The 24503-nt window shown below is 60.1% G+C and overlaps 1 protein-coding gene across 18 annotated transcripts in view; it reads left to right on the top strand.

The window, feature by feature from the left end:
• Nucleotides 1-24503, top strand: part of CAMTA1 (calmodulin binding transcription activator 1) — an 843852-nt gene that overhangs the window by 730232 nt on the left and 89117 nt on the right. For all 18 annotated transcript variants that reach the window (XM_070079358.2, XM_070079345.2, XM_070079359.2 and 15 more), the window contains one exon: nt 19870-20023. In XM_070079358.2, coding sequence (XP_069935459.2) covers nt 19870-20023 — 154 coding nt within the window. The remainder of the gene's footprint in view (nt 1-19869; nt 20024-24503) is intronic.

The raw sequence follows: 24503 nt of genomic DNA, 5'->3' as shown, positions 1-24503 counted from the left end.
CCTCCTCCAGCTTATGCAGGCTGCCTGCGCTGCCCACCCATCAGTGTAAGTGGACAGTCTCTCAGTTACCAGAGAAGTGATGGCAACTCCGCAGTTCTCGCATTCAAGTAACTCTGACTGCACTTAGTGACGGTCCCCAGACGTGAGAGCTGCCATGTGAGGAGGCGCCGGGGCACAGCACGGGGGAGGATGGATTGGCCATGGTGCTCGCCCGATGTGGCGTGGCACACAGGAAATGACAGCACACTTGGGTGTGGTGCCGTCTGCAGCCTCAAGGATCCACTAGGGAGGGGGGGACTGTGTAGACCAGCAGAGCAAATAAGACCTCAGGTTTGATAGAACATCGGAGTCGTGGAGTAGCATCTCCCCTGCCAATGGGACACTTGGACACCGGGAGAGGACCCAGCGCAGGGGAATTGGTGTCCCCACTGCAGGTTCTCTGAAGACTTGGGTCACATACCACATGCATACCATGCGTGTACACACCTACACATGCATATATATACGTGCACCACACACAAACACCTACCACATGTGTACACATGTACTTACACACATGCATATACCACACACATACATGTGTCTGCCACATACCACACATGTGTGCATATACATACACATACATGCACCTGACACATACTACACATGTGCTCGTACATGTGTGACATATCACATGTGTACACATATACACATATGTACACACAACACGATGCACATATACGTACACCACACAGACATATATGCACACACCCCCACAGCACACACACTGACACACATACACACATACACGCACAGAAACACACATACCCCACAGGACACACAGACACATGCATACACACGCACGCACAGACACACACACAGACACATGCACACACACATGGTCTAAGACACTATTTCCCGAGGACCAGGCTGTGTGGTCCTCAGAGGAATCAGCTCTCCAACGCCAGACCCTCGGGTGTGGAGCAGTCTGTGTGTGCGGGTGGGACGTCTCGGTCTTTCACTCTCAGTGCCTCAGCCAAGCTGCTCAGGCAACTGGAGAGTGTCTGGGTGCCATTACCGGCTCCTCTACGGTGGAGTGGCAGCCAGAGCAGGCTCCTGGATTTCTCTGAGCCCGTCTCCTTGGTCCTAAAGTGGGGCTGATCCTAATGAGGTTCTTAGGAGAACCCAATGCAGGGAGCCAGCCCAGAGCCTGGCACAGGAAGACAGGGGCTCTCCTGGGTGAGGTCTGGACGGGACCTCAGTCCTGCTTTGTGCATGCTGTAGGTGCTCCTGAATTGCATGCAGTAGGTGCTCCTGGTGCAGCGTGGGTATCGTTCTAGCGTGGTCGTCATCATCACCGCCTTTGCCGTCGCCTCAGCTGACTTGGACGTGTCATTCTCTCTGTGCAGTCCCATGGTCCTCCTGGACCCTGAGGACACTCTCTCTTCCATCTCCACGCCTCCTGAGCCTGGCATATCGTAACTCTGGGAAGTGTTAGCTGAGTGGGAGAGAGAGACCGCATCTCCCACAGACTGCAGCCCGGATCCCACGCTCGTGCCAGGTGCCAGCAGGTCCCCGCCGGGGAGGACCGAGCTCTGCCCATGAGCCCTCTCCTGTTCCGCAGCCTTTTGTCTTGTGTTGTGTGTGGCCCCAGGCTTGCAATTCTGCACCTCCAGAAGGGGCTTCTCTTTCCTTCCTGGTGGGCTCCGCCCCAAACACTAGCTTTGGCTCTTTGCATCTCCCACATTTTCAATGCTTTGGCTTGAAATCTGGCTCCTTGTGGCTGATCCCAGCTGGTTCCGATGGTATCCTACAGCACCTTCCTGATTTACTGCCTCTTTATGCCTACAGTAAAAGGCCACACATCAGGGAATGCCACCAGCCAGGAAGCCCCGTCCCTCGCCTTGTCAGCTCAAGTTGAGCATTGTGATTTACGTGGATACCCTGTGGCTTAGGGTGTTTACCTCCCGAGGAACCAGTCTCTTCTCCCATGATGAGAAGGAGATAATTAAAATCTTCCCTCTTCCTTTCATACTGCATTAGGTTAGCTCAGCCCTCTTGCAAATGCCAGTTGGAAAGCTATTGTGTTCTTGGAGTTTCAATGTAGAGCCCACGGGCTTTTCCCAGAAAGGTGTTTTTTGTTTGTGTACTTTCTCTTCACCTGCTCCTGGCTTCCACAGAGGGATGTGTTCAAATGTAATCAGGAAATTTGCATCTCAAACAGAAATTTGGGGGAGGCCAGGCCAGGGAGGCAGCTGAGGCCTTTTGGCTTCTCCCCTGACCCCCACCCCCAGAGCAGCTTCTTTGCAGCCTGCCTGGTGGGAGACTGTGAGATGCTAATCCCTGGCCAGAAAGCGGGAGTCCAGCTCCACCCCCTCGCCCATCTACTGTCACCTCTGGGCGACGCCAGGGTGAGATAGCTCTGCGCCTCCGCAGAGCAACCCACCCTGGAACTGGGTCAGCGATGCAGAATTTACCGGATCACCTGCGCGGGAGGGCGTGCAGTTGGCAGGGCTAGGGGATTCGGGGGCTCATCCGGCTCACCCAGGACCCTGGTTCTTTGCAGCTCTCACGACGCCATCTTCTGCAGTAGCTTCAAGCTCCTGTGGGGAGCAAGATGATGGGGAGCAGCGACTCCCAGTTCCACTTATCACCTGTCAGTGCATCAGGGAGGAAGAGTTGGGGGAACCTGAAGTGCCTGTCCCTGGGGAAAACCTCTGCAGCAGAACTGGGTCCACACTCACTCCCAAGAATCTCCAGCAAGAGGGGTGGGAGAGCAGTTGGCCAGATGCGCTCACCCCCTCCCCCAGGGCTCGTGGCTACATGGCGAGTGTGGGCTTTGCTGGGAGTCAGTGCTGCACAGACATGAGCACGGTGACCCCTGATCTGCCAGGTGGCTTTGCATGGTGGCAGTACCCACCAGCCACGGCCTGAAAATCTTAGATGAAAGATTCCAGAAGTAAACGGCCCGTAGGACTTACATTGCCCACTGTTGTGAGTCCTGTGGTAGGATCCTTTTCTGCCTGGCGTGTGGCTCATCCCTGGGTCCAGTGAATCCACAAGGTATGTGCCACCCTCCGGGTAGCCTTGCCAGTTATGAGGGGTGCTGCAGTAGCACAGTGCTTGTATGTGAGGTGCGGTGCTGTCCGCACTCAGATCCACTGGGGGTCTGGGGAGAGAAGCTGCCCACAGAGAAAGGGAAACTGCTGACATGCACTTGGGAAGTGACAAACACAGCGAAAACATGTGTGTGTGTGCAACAAAAGGTAACAAGAAAAATGAACTCCAGACCAAAGCCAGGCCCAGCCCTCTGCGGTCCCCTCAAGGGCACTCTTCCCCTTCCCTGTCCCTCTGGAGTCCTGGGGGTTGAACACCACGGAGCCAGGACCATGAGCAGGACCTGGGCGCTGGGGAGCCCAGTGTTCTCAAACATGGATGGCTTCACCCCAGTAGACCTTGGCAGTGTCTAGAGGCAAGTTCTATCTTTCTCATTTGGGGTGCTACCAGCATTTAGTGGTAGAGGCCAGATACTGCTGGACATCCTACCACGCACCGGCAGGAGTGACCAGCCCCAGAAGTCTGTAGCATGAGGTGGAGAAACCTCGCTTAGGGCTGGCTTGCATCTAGATGCTCCCAGGATGCTTGGTTCCCTGGGGGAGGAGGGGAGAGTGACTTCCCAGGCTGTGGCTGGAAGCTGGGGATACAGAACCATGCTCCACCCCCCTTGTCCCACAGAACTTTCTTTTACCTTCTATTCCACTCTGCCTTGTTCTACATGAGTATCTCCCGGGGAGACCACCAGCACCTGCAGAGCAGGGCCCTTCGGCCATCCCAGGTATCCCCAACATGGGGTTGGAGGAGGCAGGGGCCAGGCAGAGAGGGGCGCTGGCCAGAGACAGTGCGATCTGGAGGCGGGGGCCCTCCAGGCACACCTTGGCTGGGCTGACATCAGCTAATTCTCAGCTGCAGAACAAAGACAACTGGAGCAGCTCAGAGAGAGTCCAAGGTTTGGGTTGAGAAATTGAATCTGACAGTTCAGACCCAGCGAAGGATGCTTTCACAGGAGCAGGTGGGAAGAGGTATCAGAGGACACGGCCCTGAGGACGGCTGGGGGATGGATGGGGTGGAGGAAGAGGAGAGGGAGCTGGGGGAAGGCCCGAGGGTCAGGGATGGGGCCCATCTGAGTTCCCTCACCGATAGGAAGAGCAGGAGCCTGCCTTAGAGACAGGCAAAGTCCAGGCGGTGCAACTCAGCCCCGCCTGGGGGCTACGTAGAGGAAGGAGGGAACAGGGGACGGAGGCCCTTGCCTGGGCTGAAGCAGTCACAGGCTCTGGGGTGGGGGGGTGCTCCCACGGCAGGGCCAGAGAGCCCAGAGTCCTCCCACTGCCCAGGGACAGGCACAGCCAGATTGTCTTGTCCCCGTCACCTGTTAGCCTCAGCAGGATGTGCACAGGGGCCGCAGCCTGGGATGCCAGGAATTTTCCGTTCGCTGCTAAGCCAGGTGGCAGCCTGAGAAGGAGGCAAGGGGGACAAAGCCCAGGGCTGGGGCGCTGACCCCCAACAGCAGCCTCGCCCCGCAGCCCAGTTCAGCCGAGATGCTCCCCCCATCAGCTTCCCGCAGGCGCCTCTGCCCGGCCGTGACAGCCCACCTCCTCCACCACCGGGAAGTGGGGGGACAGGGAGTGAGAGGGTGCCACATGCTGTGCTGGCCCTTCTGGAAACTTCCTGAAGGAAGAATGGAAAAGTCTGTGCAATCCCTGGCAACACGGCCCGGCCCCGGAACCATCGCTGCTTGAGATGGTCGCGTTAGGTTTTGCTTGGCCCGGGTTTGGTGTAAAATTCCAGGTTTCACCCTGCACTGCCGCATCCTGGCTCCCCTGCGTCTCCAGAGAGGATGCACTGAGGACAAAGCCAGGCGCCCTTTCCGGTGACCTCCTGTGACCTTGCCCACTCCCTCCCCCCAGACCCTTAGTTCTTACAGAAACAACTGTCAGGGGCAGGGGTCAGTCGGTCACCTCCAGAAGCCAAAGGAACAGGAAGGCCCCGTAAATAAGCACATCTGCCCTGGGGGACGGAAGGAGGAACGGCAGAGGTGGGCGTGTCCATGAGTGTATCCGTCAGTGACCCAGGGGCTCCCACTGGCCAGGAGTCTGCTGGGCGCCCGTCACTAATGCCAGCCCCCTGCATCCTTGCCCCACCCCCATCAGGCCGACAGGACGACCCCCATTTTCCTGGTGAGGCCTCTGAGGCCGAGATGGACTGAGGAGTTGGCCCAAGGTTGCACAGCGTACCCAGTGGCCCAGGGGGGATTTGAGTGTCCTCACTCTTTCCCTTGTCTGGCCTCAGGCAAGGTAACTTCTTCCTATCGAGTTTTAACTCCACACTGAGGCTAAAACCAGCGGACTTAATTATAACCCATCATCAATGCCTTTGCTCAACAAATGGCCAGCAGAACACGTGGTTTAGAGCAAGCCTTAAGCATCTTAGCCTGTGGGAATCAGTCCCCGTGTGTAGTGTGCTGAGTCTCGGACAGGCGAGCCTTTCCTGGTAATCGGGTTTTCTTCGGCTGAGAGACTGGAGCTGCCGTTCTGGGTGGAGGCTCATCGAGCATCGAGGGGTTCCTGGACCGTTTCGCTTATTCTGCAAGTCTCTACCAAGCCTTGCCCTCTGGCCCAGGTGCCAGGCTGGACACTGGGCCAGTGACGCAGGCGTGGAGCTGCCCTCCTGGGACACGAGCCCCAGTTCTCTGCACCCCAGGCTGAACCCCATGTTTCTGCTTTGCGTAGCTATGGCCCCAGGAGCTCCCTGTGGGCCCCAGGCTGTCAGAGGTCCTGGTCCTGCTCCTGTGCCTGAGCCCTCCCCTCCCAGATGTCCCCACGCTGGCTTCCGGTTGTCCTTCCAGGCTTGGCTCATAGCCACCTTTTCGGAGCTTGCGAGCTCCCTGACTCCATGGAGACCCCACCCGCTGACCTCTATCCTTGCAGCTCACAGCACTGTGGCCTCTCCAGAGCCACCTCTTCCTTCCAGCGTTAGTCACTTGTCCCTTCCACGCCCCTTGCTGGTGGAGACTCAGCTCAAGGCCGACCCCAAACCTAGGCCAGCCCCTGCACATCATGCTCTTGAGAGATATCTGTTGAATGAATGAATGAATGAATGAGTGCCTGTGCAGGTTGTCCCTGCCCTATGAAGGCCGAGGCCCCCACGCCATGAACCCCGCTGGGGAGTGGATGCTCTGGTGCCCTCTGGCGTCTGGCCCCCACAGAGCAGGAAGCCCAGGTCCCTTCGCAACACATTCCCTCCTCCACGGGGAGGGCAGCACCAAGACGGAGCAGAGACAGGCATCCGGCCCAGGGAGTCTGCGCCCCGCATTTGCCTTTCAGCTTCCCCGCTCCCATCAGCTCTCTCCAGAGGAGCTGCTGGCCCGATCCGCCTGCAACCACCACGATTAATTACGATCCCTGGGCACTACGTCTCACACCAGCTCCATAGCAACAGCGGTTTGCAAATGCCAGCAAGTGGTTTTTCCAAAAGGACTCTCCCCCTACACAAAATAGAACATTTTGAGTGAAATTTAAACACAGTTTCTGAACGGTGCTCTTCTGATGTCTTCACACTTCACAAATGCTTTCTTGCAAACGGGTGTCCCAGTTACCCTGGGCCGGTGCCAAGGCCCTCGGCCCAGCATCTGTTTCCTCAGCTTCAAGGCAGCCGTGATGAGACCTGAAAACAAACAAGGAGACACGCACCTCGGGGCTGTGTGTGCATGTGTGTTCATGTGTGTTATCTGTGCATGTGTGTGCAAACATGTTCATGGGTGTTTATTTGTGCACCTTATGTTGTGTGTACATGCATGTGTGTATGTGTGTGCTTATGTGTGTGTTGTGTGTGCACACGTATGCACACGTGTGCATGCAGCTGGCCAGCAACCCAGACCTCTGCTGCGATATGAGCTTTAGTAGAAAAGAGCACCGTCTGCCATGGTTTGGTGCAAAAGTCCAAGGCCAAGAGGAGAGTGGGGATCCATGTTTGAGTGGCTGGTGCCAATCACTCTGCTAGACGCTGGCTCCCACGAGTGAAGCAGAGGGAGATCCAGATGGGCTTCCATGTGGAGGTGCCCAGAGAGACCCTTACAGTGTCATCACTCTGCCTTGGGGATGGCGGAAGAGAGTAAAGGGGAGGCGGTGAGGACAGCAGCCTGGCAGGTGCACCTGCTCCCCGCTGAGAGCAACACCCACGGGGCTCGCTCCAGTGACCGGTCCAGGCTGGGCGTCCCCATTCACCGCCACCTCTAGGGCAGGTCAGACGCTGATGCAACCCCTTGGTGACTACCTACTGGAGAACGGGTTTCCTTCCAACTTAGACACTGCCCCCAGGAAGCCTGGGGTCAGCCGGAGGAGCGTAGACCCCAGCCCAAAGATCTATGTGAAGGACCAGTGCTGCATGTGTGAGAGGTACAGGGGCTGCTTTGGGAGTCCTAAGAAGAATGCAGTTCCTTTTGTGGGCTCCAAGGACAACGCAGCGTTGGCGCTGGGTCTTGACAAGTAGGTGGCCTGTGGAGAGGCTCCAGGCCTTGGGGACAGAGTGGGCGGAGCCGGTGGCACAGCAGGCTGAGTGACAGAGCCAAGGGGGCAGGGGAGGCGTAGATGGCAGTGGATTGGCTAATCAGGGAAGCTCTGGTCTCCAGCAGGGGTTGTATTCGTGAGAAATGGGGAGCAGTGTGAAGCTGGCAGCACCGATGCCGTCAGAGCAGGGACCAGGAGAGATGGCTCGGAGGCAGATGGGACAGCCTGGCTTAAAGACAGGAGCTCAGGCCGGTGCCAGGGCGCCTGGGCAAGGCGGTGAGGGTCAGACTGGGGACAGAGAGAAGACTCCTTCCCCCTTCCACCGCCCCCACCTCCTGTAGCTCTTGGGGCCCAAGCAGTGCCTCAGATGGGAGTGCCATTGGAGCAATGAGCTCTCCCAGTGGCTCAGTGCTGCCCCTGCTGGCAGATGCTTGGAGCTGCCCAGAGGAAGCTTCATGAGCAGGTCTCCCTGTCACTGTCTGAGGAGGGGTGGTGGGGTCCCCAGCTCCCTGGAGGCCACAGGCACCTACCCCACTGCTGACTTCAATGTCTGCCATGCACAGGGACACTTAAGGGCAGCATTTTAGGATTTATGCACTCAACACCCTCCCTGAAACCGTCTGCTGTGGGTTCGGGGTGCAGTGATAAAGACGGGGTCTCGATCGTGTTGGTGTGCAGGATGCTGAGCCCCTCGGGCCTGGGGGACAGGTCGGCCTTTCCTGGGGAAGGGGCGGGCCCGCTGCGGTGGCTGTGCCTGTGCCGGGGGCGGTGCCTGTGCCGGTGCCTGTGCCGGGGGCGGTCCCGGATTTGCCTGTGTCGTGAGTGCAGCGGGTCCAGCGTTACCCAAGGAGGCTTAAGGTTATCAGCGAGCTCCAGGAGCCACTGGAGAAAGGAGGAAGATAAAGCAGGATTTAAAAGGAAAATAACAAAAAGAAAAACTGTATTTTCTAATCCAAACCCTGCCCTGCGGTGGCTTTGTTAACCCCCAGTCACTCTTTCAAGACATAAACTGGTGAGGGCCACAGTCACTGCAGCGATTCCACTTTATCTTGTCCTACCAAGGTATTAAAGAGGAACTGGGGAGCACATTAAAGAAACACACGGCCCAATTTAATCATGATTCTCTCTAAGACAATTGCCGGGATCTCTCCGTTACAGCTGCCGGAGCAGAACAATCCTATAGATGCTCCGTGGGCCGGGCACAATTCACCCTCCGCTGCCTCCACAGCTGGCCCGTTTATCAGTCGAGGGAGAGCTTTGGGGTTTACGTCTTTAATGGGATTTAGTGGAGGGGCTCCCCAGGTGCTCTCCCAGAGCGGGAGGGGGTGGCCCAGATCCCAGCCTCCCAGACTCCCCCGCTCGCTGCACCTGCCCCGCCACGGCCCCCACCAGGAGGATGCTGAACAGAGAGGCGGAGCGCTGAGGAGCTCAGCTCAGGGCCCCTTACCAGCGCGCCACGATCGCGGTCAAGGCTGGGCGGCAGGACACTGACCAGAAGCCAGCCTCGTTCCGTGGCCACCGCGGGTGGACGGCACCAGTTCCGCCCTCCTGCATTGTCTCTCTGCAAACTCAGGCAGCTGTGACCACTTGCCTCCTGCTGGCTCCAGTGTTCAGGAAGGGGGCAGTCAGGGAGCCAGCAGAGGTAGGGTCGGGTGGGGCTCCCTGGCCTCACTCTAGCTTCCTGTCCACTGGGGGACGTGAGACATGGGGCAAAGCAGCCTCTGTGGGTTCAGTTTTCCCAGCAGGAAATAGGAAAGGATGGAGGAGCTGACCTGGACCGTCGCTAAGTTTCCTCCCATGTAGTTCATGCTCTGTCCCGTGAGGAGGAAGCAAGAGTTCGGGACTGGCGGGATCCTTGAGGGTCTGGCACACAGTCCCGGTGCAGAGCTGAGCCGTAAGTGGGGATGGTTCTGAAAGAGCCAGGGTTCCTCGAGAACCGTCCATCACCCGATGCTTGGGCCACTTGCATGAGATCTGAAAATGGGCCCGCTGGCCCAGATCCCTCAGGTGCAGACAGATTAGCAGGAAGTGGGTGGAGACTTTGGATTTATGGAGACACACAGGACACCTGTCCAGGAAATGTAATTTTCTCCCAGTCCTTACACACAGTTTTCTCAGAGCTCCTGTTTTTATGATTGGTATTCTTTAAAAAAATTTTTTATTTATTTGAAAACCAGAGCTACAGAGAGAAAGGGAGAGAAAAAGAGATATCTTCCATCTGCTGGTTCACTCTCCCAGATGGTCACAATGGCCAGCACAGATCCAGGCTGAAGCCAGGATCTTCATCTGGGTCTCCCACATGGGTGACAGGGGCCCAAACACTTGGGCCATCCTCTGCTGCTTTTCCCAGGTCATTAGCCGGGGGCTGGATCAGAAGTGGAGCAGCTGGACTCGAACCAGTGCCCCTTTGGGGTGCCGGTGTTCCAGGTGGCGGCTTGACATGCTGTGCTGCAGCCCCGCCCCAGGACCATGTTCCAATCATCAGCCTCTCCCCACTGGCTTGAACATCCATTGGGATGACAATGCTTCCTTCACGTTTGAAAATAATCTCTCAGCTGCCTAGACGGGCCCCTGACTTAAAGGACCACACCTCCCGCACAAGCAGTGTCTGACTTAACTTCATTTTGCTCCATGTGTGAGTTCTCTGAGGTCTTAGGGAAGCTTCGCCTGCAGCCGTGTTGCCTGCTGCTGCAGGCACGACTGGATCCAGGGGTTCAATCAGTGGCCTCAAGGGTCAGTGCCTCCTCCCCTGAGGCCTGACTATGATGCCAGCTCCCTCCGGGACTCCATATGCTTCCAGGAGCAGTAGGTTTCACCCTCCCAGGTTCAAGGCCAGCAGAGAAGAGCATCCCTGCTTCCCAGTGGCTCCAACCATTGTCCAGGAATGAGCTCTGATTGTCCCTGCTGGGGCCACGAGTCCATCCCTGAGCCAATCAGCATGGCCCTGATCGCCTGAGTGACACTCTTCACTCCTGGACTGAGCTGGGGCTAAGAACAAGCGGATACTTTCACCAAAAGAACACCAACACCACATACGCTAGGATCGCATCCAGCACTGCCCTCCCTTCAGCCATGTGGCGCCTCTCAGCCCAGCAGAGGTGGTGACCGTGCCCAGCGTCCCGCAGAGCTATTGTGGGAACAGATGGACAGGAAGGGGTCCAGGGCACGTCTGTGCTCCAGAGATGCTGCTGTGACCGTTTGGTGCCATTGTCATCTGATGGGGTTGATTCACTGCCTAATGGGGCGTGGCTCGGGGCGGGCACACAGCCCCAGGGGCAGGCCTGGGATGCACACCCTCAGGGAGCGTGGAAAGATGGGGAGGGCAGGGGGTTTGGCTTCCAGCCTTCTGCGAGGACATGGCCAAGTCTAAGCTGGGGGCAGGGCCTCTCAGGCTGGTGAGAGGGAGGTCATGGATTAGCTCCTGGGAGCCGAGAGGAGAGCAAAGGTGCCAGAATCAGAACCCCCAGGGCCTGGCCCCTGGCATCAGCACTGCCCTGCCTGCTCTCCGTCTCTGCTGGGCCACAGCGGCCAGTCCTGAGGCGGGCCCTTCCCCGTAGGGGTTCTTCATGTCCCTGAGAAAGACCCTGGCTTCTTACCCCAGGGCTGGTAGGAGCAACTCTTGCGATGATCTCTAATAAATCAAAAATTGGTTCGAGGTGAGAGCAAGAGACACACGGGACACAAACCTACAGTCTCATCCAAGCGCAGGCTCTGCCAGCCACCAGCCACCCACAACCCTGGCAAATCCCCACTGAGTCCTGGCAGGCCTGAAACGGGGGGTGAATGCCCAGCACCTGGCTCACATGTCTAGCCCTGGACTCCGGCCTGGGGGGCCCAAGCACGGTGGCGCCTCCTGGGTTTGGGTCCCAGAGAGGGATGACCCCAACATCCCCATCTCCTTCCATAACTCCTCATGAAGCCACTGCCCAGGAACTGGTGTTAAGAAATCTCTGTAGTTTTCAGCCTCGGTCTCCCTTGGGATAAGGAGCCCCCTGCATCCACTGCCTTCTCTGTGACTTGGGCTGAGACGACCTCTCTGAGCTCCAAGGGGGACCCTTACTCTTAGCATCCAGGGGTCTCGGAGGAGGAACTCTCCCCTGTCTGACCTACAAGACTTGAACCCCATTTCCTCTCTCTTCATCATTGTCTTTCTGGACACAAACACCCGGGGTGGCCCCTGCCCTCCCACTCCACATCAAGGTCTGGAACCAAGATGGCCTTTGGGATTCTGTTCGCACCTCCCAGACTCCCACCCTTTCCGTTCCCAGCAATGATGCTGGGCCAGTGGCTTCTGAGAGTCCCAGGGAGAAGCCCTGGGCTTGGCTGATGGCAGCTCAGGCCCTCGGCCTCCCCAGCCACTACCTCGCACTCCACCTGCCCAGGGTCCATCTGTCACTCCCCTACCCACCAACACAGCCGCCTGAGATCTTTTGTTACCCATAAAAGTTTAGTGTCCTCTACAAATGTGGATGTTTTATTGGACATTTCTTCCCCCAGGTCCTTCGTAACGATTTTAAATAAGGCAAAGCCTGGCCCCAAGCCAGTGCCATGGTTTCCATGTGGCTGCCAGCAATGCCGTACGTCCTCAGCCTGCGTGTTCAGGTGGGCAGCCAGTTCACACTGCACACTGGGACATTCTCCTCACCCACCCCACCCTCAGCACCCTCCGGCCACGATGGCTTGGCCTTCTGAGAGCCTTGGGGTAGAACTTTCTCAGATGCTTCTAGAAAGCGCCTCTTCACCTGCTCAGGGAGAGCTGTGAATTGGGCTTCTTGGCCTGGCACTCCCTGAGTGTCTGGGATACACCCTGGACGGTGCCAGGCGTGGTTTCCCACCTCTCGTGTGTTTTTCCTACCAAGGCTCAAGGAGGTAGAGCAAGCCCGCGGCGTGGTTCCCAGAACCCAGCACCAGGTGGGAATTGTTTAACTCGATTCCCATGGCTGGAAAATCCCGGTAATTGTGTAATAACAACAGCAGCAGCACTCAGCAATTTCCCAGGGTTCTTCATCTTCAGACCACTTTACCCGCATTAACTAATTACGTCCCCCAGCCTCCCTCGGAAGCAGGGAAGGGCTGCTGGCCCCCGGCTCTCGTGGAGCACGCGCTCACTGACTGCGAGGAGCCCCACGAAGGAGCCCCAAGTCTCCCCCTGGGAAGCCGGCCCCTGGCCCTGCACGTGACCCCCTGAGCCTCCTGCTGGCCCCGCGGAGCACTGGCAAGGAGGAGGGCTGTGTCCTGCCACCTAGGCTGGTGGGGGAAGAACGTGGGTGACCACTGGCCCTGCCTAGGCCTGGGGGCTCCAGGGACCCTCTGTCTCCTCCTCTTTCCCTTCTCTTTTGGCTTCTCCTTCAACCACCCCTGACTTTGAGGGCCCGGCTCTCCCCACCACCTGTCTTGGCTACAGATCGAGTGCCCTGTGGCTGTCCTCTGTCCTCCCACACATGCTGCTCCCTGACCACGGGGTGGGGGCCCTTGAGAGAAGTCAGGGACATCTACAGCCACGGCAGCTCCCTGCACCCATCATGGGCCGGCCAGGCTCCCTGGCACTGTTTTGCTCCAGGACAGATGCTACCTGAAACCCTGAGGCCCAGCCACGGCACCTACCCACTGTCCAGCGACTCCCCCCAGAGCCCCAGGACCCAGGCCAGGGAAGCTGTGGAGGTGGGGCTCAGAACGTGGGTCTGAGTTGTGAACATGACACTCTGGGGGTCTCTGCAGAAGGCACCCTGTGCTCTGTGCATGGGCCTGCTGGCCGCAGAGCCCCTGCTGCAGAGCTTGGTGTGAGGATGGCCACACCCCACGTGCTGGGGGCACAGGCATACCCTGGCCCCCAGAAGCGCCCCCAGTAGCGGGGGGGAGATTTCATGCCCTGGAGCCCAGGAGGACCCCAGGCGACAGGAGTGCCGGCTGCCGCCACCCTGGCCCTTGTCAGGAGTAGAAGTCTGTCTCCTCCCATCCTCGGGCCTCCGTTCCCCCTCATCCTGCCCACTGGCAGTGCTCAGGGCCCTGCCTGCCAAGGACTCCCTGAGCAGCCTCCTTCCCAGTGGGACCGGTGGCCTCCACCTCAGACCCTGTCCAGAGCAGAGCAGACAGGTGGCAAAGTGCCCGGGGCCGCAGCAGCAGAGCGGGGGATGCTTCTTGCCTTGCCGCCCGGGATGCGCCAGCCCTGAGCAGCCTGGGACCATCATCATCCATCCCCTAATCAACCCTGCCCTGCTTCCAGGCGGTGTGGCCCTCGTGCTTTATGGGCTTCTGCTGCTGGTGTTTATCATACACCCAGGTACGACGCCGGCTGCGTCTCTTAGGAACTGGCTCATGAGGCACTGGCCATCCGCACGCACAGCACTCAGCGGGCACGTGCGGTGCGGAAGGGGCTCGTGGCGCCAGCAGCGCTGATTTACAAGCCCAGCCCCCTCCTCCCGGCCGCCCCCCGCCCCCGGGAGGCTTGCCGGGAGGTGCGTGGCAGCATTGCAGGCCATGATGACTTTCTGGGTAATGTATACACTCTCACCACCCCTCGGCCTCTCTCCTTCATTTTTCATGAGAACTGGCACGAGATTAATGACTGAGCCGCAGAAGAGACGGAGTGCCACGCCACTCTGATTTATTGGCCACTTAGCGTTGATGAAGCTGCAAACAAAAGTCAAACAGATGTTGCAGCTGCGTTTTTCTTTATCAAAACCCACAGCTTTTTGCATTTTTAACCACTTCTAATGCTGCCGTCCTGCTAGCTCCACAGAAAGGGGTACAGGCTCTGGGCCTCCTTCCCCGCCACCCAAGGCCGACCCCCGCCGTGGCTGCGAGGAGGGCGTGAGCACCCCACGGCTCTTGCTCTGGGCGATGTGTGGCCCCTCAGGAGGTCTCGGGGAGGAGCTCCATGCTGGGCCCCTCGCCCATCTCCAGGGCTGCTATCAAACCTGGGCTGGAGTAGGCTCAGCTTCCTCTGCAAACCAGAAACCTCCCCCAGCTCCATCTCAGACCAGTGGCTGGTCACTGACCACCCCGCCAGCGGCATGCCCAGGGCCTGGCATGTGAATGCTGGCTGGGGCTCAGCTCCCTGCCGAGCCCTTTCTCCCTCCTGGCGAGGTTAAGACCAGGGGTACTCATCTCCCCTTTCTGATGCTTGGTGAGATTAGGGGCTCGCCCCAGATCCTGGGTCCACATCTGCCCTGGCCCGGGCCCCTGCACCCTGTCCCTCGCCTCTCAGGAACCGGAAAGCACAGGAGCCAAGGGGCCTCGCTCTAGGCTGCATCCCCTAAATCTCAGTGCCATCCCGAGGTCCTGCCCTCCAGACAGGCTTCGCTGGCTTCTGCTTGAGGGGGCCGATTCCCTGGCTGGGGGCTCTTCAAGGGGAACTGGTGGCCCAGGGTGGGGAGACCTGCAGGAGAACACTTGCCTGGTCCTCCCTCACTGCTAATCCCCTGCTGCCGTGCCTGGCCGCCCGAAGCAGCCTGGACTGGCTATAAATCCAGCCTGCTGGAAACAGGAGCTACTGCATAGCATTTGGGATGACAGGAGCCATTGCTGGTGGCCCTGGCTGGGCCCACCTCGGCCTCACCAAGCTCCTGAGGTGCTCTTGTTCAGAGCAAATTTATTTCCTCAAATCCCCATCAGCTGTCATTAAGGAGATCCACTCCTATCCCACCGCCCATCCCCAACCTCAGTGCCCACAACGGGGAAGCTGGCCTGGTTCCAAGTCTCCCCAGGGAACCTCAGCAGCCCAGGTTCCCAGGACAGGAAGGACCAAACCCACATCTGAGAGGAGGCAGAGTCTCCTACCCTGGCTGCTCTCCTGGGCTAAAGTCTTCCCGAATGGAAGCCCCTCCCCAGGGAGTGGCCTCCACCATAGCCATGGGCAGTAGGGACCCTCGGGATGGGGAGAGCTGTGAGGACAGCACAGCCCCAGGCCAGCACTGCTCAGAGACCCAGCACCAGCTGGCAGCTGAGGGGAGCCGGGTCCAGAGCCCCAGCGGGGACCCGGCTTAGGAGAAGGATGGCTGCCCTGCTTCCACGGGGACTCGGTTGCTGGCCAGGCCTCTCTTCCAGGGACTGCTTGAAAGTGGCTTCCTTTGTCCGAACTGTGTTCCAGACAACACCAGGGTTCCTAGAGGGTGCTCAGGCTCATGTTCAGATGGGCACGGAAGAGGGGGCCTCTTGCACACGGCACCACCAAAGCTCCAAGGAGTCCTGCACCAGGAGCCTGTTCCACCTAGGGCAGGGGTTCTCTGCACACCATTCTTAGCCTCTCCCGGGCCTGGGGAGGCAAAGGTGACCAGTGCGTCCTGCCTGCCCTCTTTGTTGAGGGGAGCTGGAGGCGAGTGTGGGTTCCATCCACAGTGCCAGGGAGCACCGCTGGGTCTGTAGGTCATCCCTGGACTGGAGGCAGAGGGCAAGGGGCAGGCAGGGGCCCCAGGGAAGGGCCCTGCTCCCACATCCACGCCCAGGGATGGGGGGGGGGGCACAGGCTTTGGACACCGAGACGAGGGCTTGGCTGTGCAGGGAGGGAGAGACGACAGGAGGGAGTATGGAGGTTGGGACCTGTGCAGCAGGAACCCAGGCGCCACCCTCGTCAGGAGAGGCTGGTGTGGGCCAAGGGTGCGGAGAGCCCCTCGCGGAGTCACGCTCCATCACAAGCAGCTGGGGTGCTTTGATGTCCCTAGGGGAGCAGTCGACAGGAGAGCCAGGAGGGGCAGGGTGGGGCTGGAAAGAACCTGGTGGGCTGGAGGCCAGTGGTTGGACGGGGACACCAGGAGATGAGGCAGAGCTAACAACCCAGGCCCGAGGCTCGCCATGGCAGGGTGTCTGGGTGCGCGCCTGGGAGCTGCCACTGGGAGGGTGGGACTTGAATGGGTGGCTGGCTGCTGGGAGCTCAGCCCCGGCCACTCAGGGCTCCCTGGGGTCTGGTGTGGGGGCACCTGGGGCCAGGAGTAGCAGGTGCCTCTCCAGGCCCTGTCCTGGCTCCCTGCAGCAGCGCCGTGACACAGGCAGGGGCACAGTTTCCAGGCACAGGTGAGGAGCCGGACGCTCCAGGAGGAGGGAGGGCTCTCCCAGGCTCTCTCCAGAAGGTTCTGGAGCTTCCATGAGGCTTGTGGTTATCCTTGGCTCCCCAACCACTGCATGGCACCCCATGGGGTCCACTCTGTGCCCTCCCAACCTCACTGTGAACACCAGCCAGACCTCTGGGATATACAGGGGGCCATCCTCAGAAGTCCAGTTCACTGTGGTGGAGAAAGGCCGCTCATGTCTCTGGGGAAACCCCACAGCCCAGGCAGGATCCCCGCCCCCACCCCAGGCCCGCGTGGCCAGCCCCGGGCAGTGGTGAACCAGAGAGATGTCAGAGCAGCTCAGGCGTGGCCAGGGCTCCGTGACTGCAGAATCGAGAACCGAGGGCCCCGGGCGAGCTCAGGCACAGCCGTGACCTCCCATCCAGGCACAGCCGTGATCCTTTCGGCCACCTGCCCCGAGGAGCTGCTCCAGCCCAGCCCTCAGTGGGCACCATGAGGGCTCCAATGCCATTATGAGCGCTTCGTGAAACTGATACGTTAGGTCTCCAAGGCTAATAGATTTTTTTCTGCCGAAAACGCCCAGTAAAATGTACAACGAATGCATACAATTGCAACGTTGCCAAGAAGCGGCATACACCCCAAATAATCCTCCGGTGCCTTAAAACCAGCCCTGAGCAGTGGGGGCGGGGGTGGGGGTGGCCGATGCTTCACTATGAGCTCTTGGTTCCACCGGCAGGAGGTCTGGGCCCTGGGCTGGCAAAGGGGTGAGAGGCAGAGGCACGGAGCCACCTGCTTCTGCACCCTGACCCCAAACCCTGGAGCCCCCAGGGGCTGGGACCACCTGCTGATCGTGTGAACAGAGAACGGTGAGGCCTGTGCCAGGCGCACCCTCAGATTGGCACGAGCAGGAGGGCCAGCATCCCCAAGTAGGTCATGACGGCCGGGGGGCTCACAGGCCCTGGCACGCGAGGCCCTGGAAGGGACATGGATGTGGCTCGAGATATTCTTCAGGGACAGGGGCAGGGAGCCCACAGCCTGCCTCTGACCTCGACAGAGGCCTCAGACGCAGAGAAGGAAGCACCAGCTTCCCATCGGGTCCTCCTGGGGAAGCCCCGCGTTTGTAGACACAGAAGACTGAAGCAAGGTCACGAGGCCCCAGGTGACGGCAGGTCACGGCTCAGCCTTGCTGGAGTCTGCAAACCTGAAACGCCAGGCGCTGTAACACCTCCGGGGCCTTGACCTTGTGGTCCAGGAGATATTGTAGACAGACCCAAAGCCAGTTGCCCGCCTGCTGTGGGCAGGTAGAGAGGGTAAGGTATCAGGGAAGGCTCCCCGGAGGAGGAGGGGATCCTGGTGCCTGTCCTCAGAGAGTAGTAGATGGGCGCTGGTTATGCAGAGAGAGGCAGCAGACCTTCCTAAAATAAGAGCTTCTGGGTGCTCTGTGAGGTTTGGGGATTGGGTGCCCGGTGAGTGGGGGCCTCTGCCTGCCTCACCCCTGTCACCTCGGCCTCACACAGGTACCCAGCTCTGCTTAGCTGGCCGCGGGGCAGGAAGCTGCAGCCCTTTCATTTCCCAGGCGGCTGACAGGCCAGCTCGCTCCCACCGGGCCACTCCTCCTGCTCCAGAGCCGGATCAGAGGAAGCTCCGGGGAGCGTGCTGGCTCCTGCAGCCCTGTGACCCTCCCGCGCCCTGCTCAGCGGCTGGCACTGCCACCTGGCCGGGTCCAGCCCCAGCCCAGGGAGGCCGGCATGCTGGCCTACAGAACGCAGGGCTGGGTCTCCCCCCACGCCTCCCGTCTCCTGGGTCAGCCCAGCCATGCCGTGAGCACAACACGTCTGACTCCGGGCACATGGCAAAGGTGAACCGAAATGTGAGGTGGGAACGTGCTTGGGCCAAGCGAGAAGAGGCCCTCGATGTCTTGGCAAGACCTGAGTTTGGAGTTGCAATCCTGGCTTCCAGCCCAGGCACGTGGCTTTGGGCAAAGCCACAGTCTGGCTGCAGACGGAGGGCGCCCTGCCCGGCAGCCCGGCCCAGCCCTGCCGGCCTCCCTGGCCAGCGCGGGCACCCGATGAGATAATGGCTGGGAAGTGCTTTGAGAAGAATAAAGTGTGCACCGATGTCAGGGATTATCATTATTATTAAGGAGCGTGATTACCGCAATCCAGAGAAGCTGCCGTTAACGAGAAGGCTCCTGTTCGTGTTGATTTAATTTCCTGGTTAACTGAGCGTTGGCAAGAAAAAAACTATATTTCAACCCTTATTGAAAATCCTTTTAAGTTATGCCAGTCTTCTTTCTCGTGCTGGTCCTGGTATAGTCTTGGGTCGTTATTTATTAATGGATGGATTGATTCATGCGTTCGTTTCTTACTCTCGCTCGGACCACATCCAGAAAAAGCTGCTTCAACCCCAGCCTCCTCAGTGCCTGGGGTCCCGCCCACCCCAGGTGAAATGTCGGGAAAAGCAGCCGAGACAGATCTGGGGGGCACAAAATCCCAGGCCGGGGCCCCCCACGCAGTGCTGGCCACAGCTCCCTGCGGCGGTAGAGGGGCTAAGCCAGGTTCTCCCGGCTTTATCCATGTGCCTCCATAACATGTCACGCCTGATCTGACCCAGTAAACAGCCTCACCTTTGGGGGGCCCTGGGAAGGTCCCAGCAGGCCCCAGATCATTGCAATGAAGCCGCTGCCTCGCGGAGACCCCGTGATGCAGCCCGGTCGGGGCTGGCAGGGAGGTGGAGGCTGGGCCATCTAAGTAGAGCCGTTTGGGGACACAGGAGTTGCGGCCTCAGGGTCTCCAGCAGGCAGCGCTTCCTTTCTTAAGCCCCGCAGGGACTCCAAGGACAACTAGATTCCTGGCTCCTGCCTGGGTGGTGCTGCCTTGGAGAGGGTTGGGGCCGTTGGTGCGGGCAGCAGCCCCCAGGCTACAGGCAGAGGGGCTGCTCTATCCCTCTGGGACCCCCGCTTTGGCCCTGGTAAGAAGAGAGCAGTGATGCCCACATTCAGGAGTGAAGCAGGGCCCGGAAGCTGTGGGTGCCGCCGTGGACATGGGGTCTGTGTAGCTGTGCTGGAGACACGGTGGCGCCTGCTCTGGGCGTCCCATGTCACATACACGGCGGCCATGCCGTGGGTCCATGGTTTGTCTACCCAGGATGCCAGGCAATGTCTGGAGGTTCGTGTAAGGGGTCACCATGTGAGAGGCGGAGCTTAATGGAGACCAGGATGCTGCCTTGCTTATCAGCCTGGAGTTCGGGCACGCAGGGCTCTGCCCACGCCCGCTAGGGGCTGCGCTGGCCCCATGCTGCCAGTCTCTGTGCTCTTCCCCCAGAACCCCGACATCGTCCTGGTGCACTATCTCAACGTGCCGGCCATCGAGGACTGTGGCAAGCCCTGCGGCCCCATCCTCTGCTCCATCAACACCGACAAAAAGGAGTGGGCGAAATGGACGAAAGAAGAGCTCGTCGGGCAGCTGAAACCCATGTGTGAGTAGCCTCGGCTGGCTGCAGCCCCCACGCGAGTCGTGGAGCCCTGTCTCGCTTGGCTGACAGTGGATGACGGGGACACCGTGAGCTGAGCACAATGCCCACCCCGTCCCCATTGCACCTGACTCTCACCAGCCCCCTCCACCCCAGGCAGGGCCAAAACATCCCACCCATAGGACAGGTGAGAAAAGCTGAGAGACACAAAGCAACCAGAGCGAGGACAGGAGCTCTCTCGCCCGCCCAGGACTGCGCCTCCCAGGCCACAGACAGCGGGGCAGGGGGCTGGGCTGCAGAGGAGGGACCTGCCACAGCGGGCCCTGCCTCCTGTCCTCGGCCAGGCTCAGCCTAGCATCCTGGACCCGGGGCCTGTGGCAGCTCCCGCACCGGGTGGCGAACGGTGATGGGAATTGAGCAGGATTTGAGTTTGTCGGCCAAGGGATGCTTTCTGCCGCATCTGTCAGGTGCAAGTCACTGAATGCAAATCACCGTGGACGTCCAGGGAGCTGGGGCTCGGCCGGGACCTCGTTCCCTTGGGCTGTGGGTCATGGCAGCCACAGGAGCGGGGCGGGGGTGGGACAGGGGCTCTGTGTGTCCAGGAGGCAAGTCCTGGACAGCTGGGCTCTGGGTCTGCCAGAGCCAATAAGGACATGAGATGTCCAGTCCTGGACGAGGGCCCCCAGGGTGTAGGAACACTGACTGCCCAGGCTCAGAGAAGCACTGACCAGCAGCACCACACCGGCGGGTCAGAACCAGGACCTGCAGGGGAGCTGGCTGGAGGGAACCCCGGCCCTGGGCCCCTTCACAGGGAGCCACCACAGTGTCCTTCCCGGGGTCCAAGCTGCGGGGACCAGCCCCTCCCGAGAGGCCTCAGGCAGGGGGTTGAGGATGAGGATCCGGAGGGGTTCTGGGAGGGAAGGAGGCCGCCCAGCAGGAGGTGGCCCAGGCCCTCAGACTGAGCCTCCTCTCGTGTCTTTGTCCTGAGCCAAGTGCCCAGGCCAGCTTGGCCTTGCTGCCCCTGCCTGGAGCCAGAAGCCTTGCAGGCTGCAAACGGCTTTCGCGATGGCTCTGACTGCACCCCCACACCTCTGGCCTCTGCCCTGCTGGGACGCCACTCTTCCACCTTCCGCGGCCCCCGCCTCCCTGTGCCTGGTGCTCCCCCGGCTTCACTGGCTCCCTGCCACCCCCTCCCGCGCCAGGCTGAACACCTCCCCAGCCTTCCCTGCCCACCCCCAGGCCTCCCCAAGACCCCAGGAGAGAGTCATCAGACTGAAGCTCGCCCAAGGGACTGCTTGAGCCCCTGCAGTTCTGCCAGCGGCCCGGGAGGCACTGGGCACGTGGGTGCCTCTCTGCCTGTCTGGGGGACGGCTGGGGAAGTAACCACGCTGGCTCCAGTGCGTTCCGAGCAGTGGATAAAGGTCTCCAAGTGCCAGACCCTTCTGGACACGTCCAAGGCCAGGCCTGTGGCTGGAGTGCTCAGGGTCCCAGTGCCAGGGGTTCTGCCTCCACGCCTGCTTGCTAACCCCTTCTGATTCAGCACTTATGGGCACGGGGCTCTGCCCACCCCACCCCGGGCTGAGCAATGACTCCACTCGTGGCGGGCACAGAAGCCACCTGGCCCGGGTGGGAGGCAGAGGCAGAGCCGATGAGTGGGAGGGGGCCCTCGTCCTGACTCTGCAGCTGCCTGGGCATGGCCCCAGGCCCATCACCCACCCTCCTGGAGAGAGAGAGGGGAAGAATCTGGTGGCCTCTGCTTCCAGCCTGCTCAGTGGGGCCTGGCTTGGCTCCCGGAGTCCAGGTGCGTAGTGGCTGCCCCATGGGAATGGGCGCCCCCTCCTTGCCCCTTCTTCCTGGCCTCTCTGCACCTGTCAACCTTTGCCCTCTGTTACTAGAAGGAGTTCCCTGTGTCGGATTCCGCTGGTACCTTGGGGCCCCTTTGCTAGTGAGAGGCCCCCATCCACATAGTGGAAGTTCCAGAAATCACGTTAGCCAGAGATCACCAGGCGCTGCTCCCAAGGGAAGGGCTGGCTTTGCAAGATGTACTGGCCCCACAAGCAGCCCCTCTCCCTCACCCATCCCATTGCTGGTTCCCTGGCTCCATCACACAGGAACACTGCCTCCAGGCTGGGTGGCGGGGACCAGCTCTGTGACCCCCAGGGAGGGGACCCAGACAGACCTGAGTTGGCCCCTGATGCGTAACTGGGGAGCACTGGCAATGCCTGCCCAAGCCTCTGCGGCAAAGGAGTGTGCTGCACCTGCTGCACGTGCGCAGACCGGCAGGCGCAGCCCGGGCGGGGCGGCTCCGGTGACAGCTTCTGGCGCCAGGAACCCAGGCAGGGCTCAGCTCGCCGAGCTCTGGGAAGCAGAGGCATGCGGAGAGCCGAGACGGCAGCCAATGTGGTTCCAGAATCAGGCGTGCCGCCCGACGCCGGAGCCAGACACATTAGCTTCCCCACATCTCACATAAATCACGTCCCTTCAAAGACTTCACAGTTGGATTTCCCGATGTTTCCAAATTTCTCTGCCCTGCAGCAGAGTTGTCAGTGGTTTAATCAAAATGTTGTGCTTCTCGGTGGGGAAGGGAAACTGATCCGAGCCCTCGCCTCTCCCGTGGAGAGATGGGGACCCCTGGTCCTCTCATACCAGGAGCCTCACGGACGCTGCCTCCTGCCCCAGACCAATTTGGAGAACCCCGTCTTGAGTCCTGCAACCGTGCCCTTGGGTGAGCCCGCACTCTGGATGCCTGCTCCAGGAGGAAAAACAAATAGACAAACACTAAGGTGTCTGATGGGAATTCCCAGTTCCCAAAGCTCCCCCCGTCTTCTGGGATCCTGTCCTGAACCCTTACAAGCCGTGGACCGGTGGCTTAAATAAAACAGGAGTGGATTTCTCTCCTGCAGAGCAGGTCAGGGTCGATATGGCAGCCCCAGGTGTCAATCAGCCGCCCAGGCTCCTTCCAGTGGTTGCTTGGACATTCTCAGGGTGTGGCCCCCTTTCATGAGGCCTGAGATGGCTGCTCCAGCTCCTGCTATTGCAACTGCATTCCAAGCAGTGGGAAGAGGAGAAGGTAGAGTCGGGGGAAGCTTTTCTTCCCGTCGACATCAAGTCATTTCCACCTGTGTCGCTGGCCAGACATTTGCCATATGGTCAGCCCCAGTTGCAAGGGACTGGGAAGTGCAGTGTTTTCCTGAGCACTTGGCGAATGAGGTTCTGCACGTGAGTCGTTCGGGGCTGAGGAGAGCTGGGCTCAGCCAGGGACACCCCGGAAGGCCCCAGCTTCTGGGCCCACAATGCACAGAACCGCTCGTCTCGGCTCAAGGTCTCCGATGATTGGCTGAGGGTGGGAGTTTACAGAACCCAAGGGGAGGCGGTCTGAAGCTCAGCGCATCTCGTTCTGGAAATTCTGGGGTTTGGGCTGGACAGTGCAGGAACACTGCACCTGGCAAACACCCGAGGTGTGCATGAGGGGCCGAGTGTGAATGTAGGGGGTCCGCTCCCCACATCAACCACTGACAGTCAATTGCAAGGTGGGAGACGGACGCACAGGCAGAGGTCTGGTGGAGGCTTGCTCCGTGGCCCATGGCTTCACTTCCAGCCTTCACTCTGCTTGAGCATCCGGCAGCCAGATGGAGCCAGTGCCCCCGGAAACCATTGGCACCCTCGGAGCACCCATGGCTCTCTGCCCTGCCCCGTTTCCTGGCAGCAGGGGGAGGGGACAGACTTGTGGTCACTTCCTGGCTAGCAGCCGGCGAGGTTGAGGCATCCTTAGTGAGGGGTGACGGGGGACTCTGTGCTCACAGCATCTCGCCCAGTTGTCCCCCAGGGGCTCTTCCTGGAGTGCCCCTGCTGGCCACCTGGCGCCACACTGCCAAGCAAGCCCCAGCCATCACCAGGGAGCCCCAGCAGCCTCTCGGCCTGTCTCTCTCCAAGCTGCCATCCCAGAGTCTCCTGGTCCTGAATCGGAGGCCTCTAGGGCAGATGCCCTCGGCAGGATGGGGAGGGCCACGCAGGAAGGAGCAGCACGGCCCAAGGACCCAGCCCATTCCTGCCCTCATGTGACATGGAAGCTTCCACACCACGCCACATGCACCTGCACACCACTGCTCCCGTCACCACGACACACGGGGACACATGAGGGCCCAGCAGGTGAAGCCTGGCACTAGCACCGCCTCCAATACTCTGTCTCCAAGAGCACCCTTGGAGAGACGGTCCAGTCCCCATCCTGTCCCCTCACAAAACGTATAAGTGGGCCAGACGGCAGGCAGCCAAGCCCCAGCTCCCCTCTGACCAGGGCGAGGCCTGGCCAAGCACCTGAACTCTCGGAGCCTGGGTGTCCTCTTTCCCGGTGGGGACGGTATGGACCCCTCCCCCAGGGCCCGTGCAGCCATCAGGGGACGTCATGGATATAAAGCACCTGGGGTCCAGACTGTGGCCGCACCCAGAGCAGAAGTCTCTGAAGACTGAGCACTCCCAGGCTGAGCAC

Source organism: Oryctolagus cuniculus, chromosome 7 (genome assembly GCF_051225735.1).
Source record: "Oryctolagus cuniculus isolate XC-2025 breed Fujian yellow rabbit chromosome 7, ASM5122573v1, whole genome shotgun sequence".
Taxonomy (NCBI): domain Eukaryota; kingdom Metazoa; phylum Chordata; class Mammalia; order Lagomorpha; family Leporidae; genus Oryctolagus; species Oryctolagus cuniculus.
Note: the sequence above shows the minus strand (reverse complement) of the source record. Positions and strands in the feature narration are given on the sequence as shown.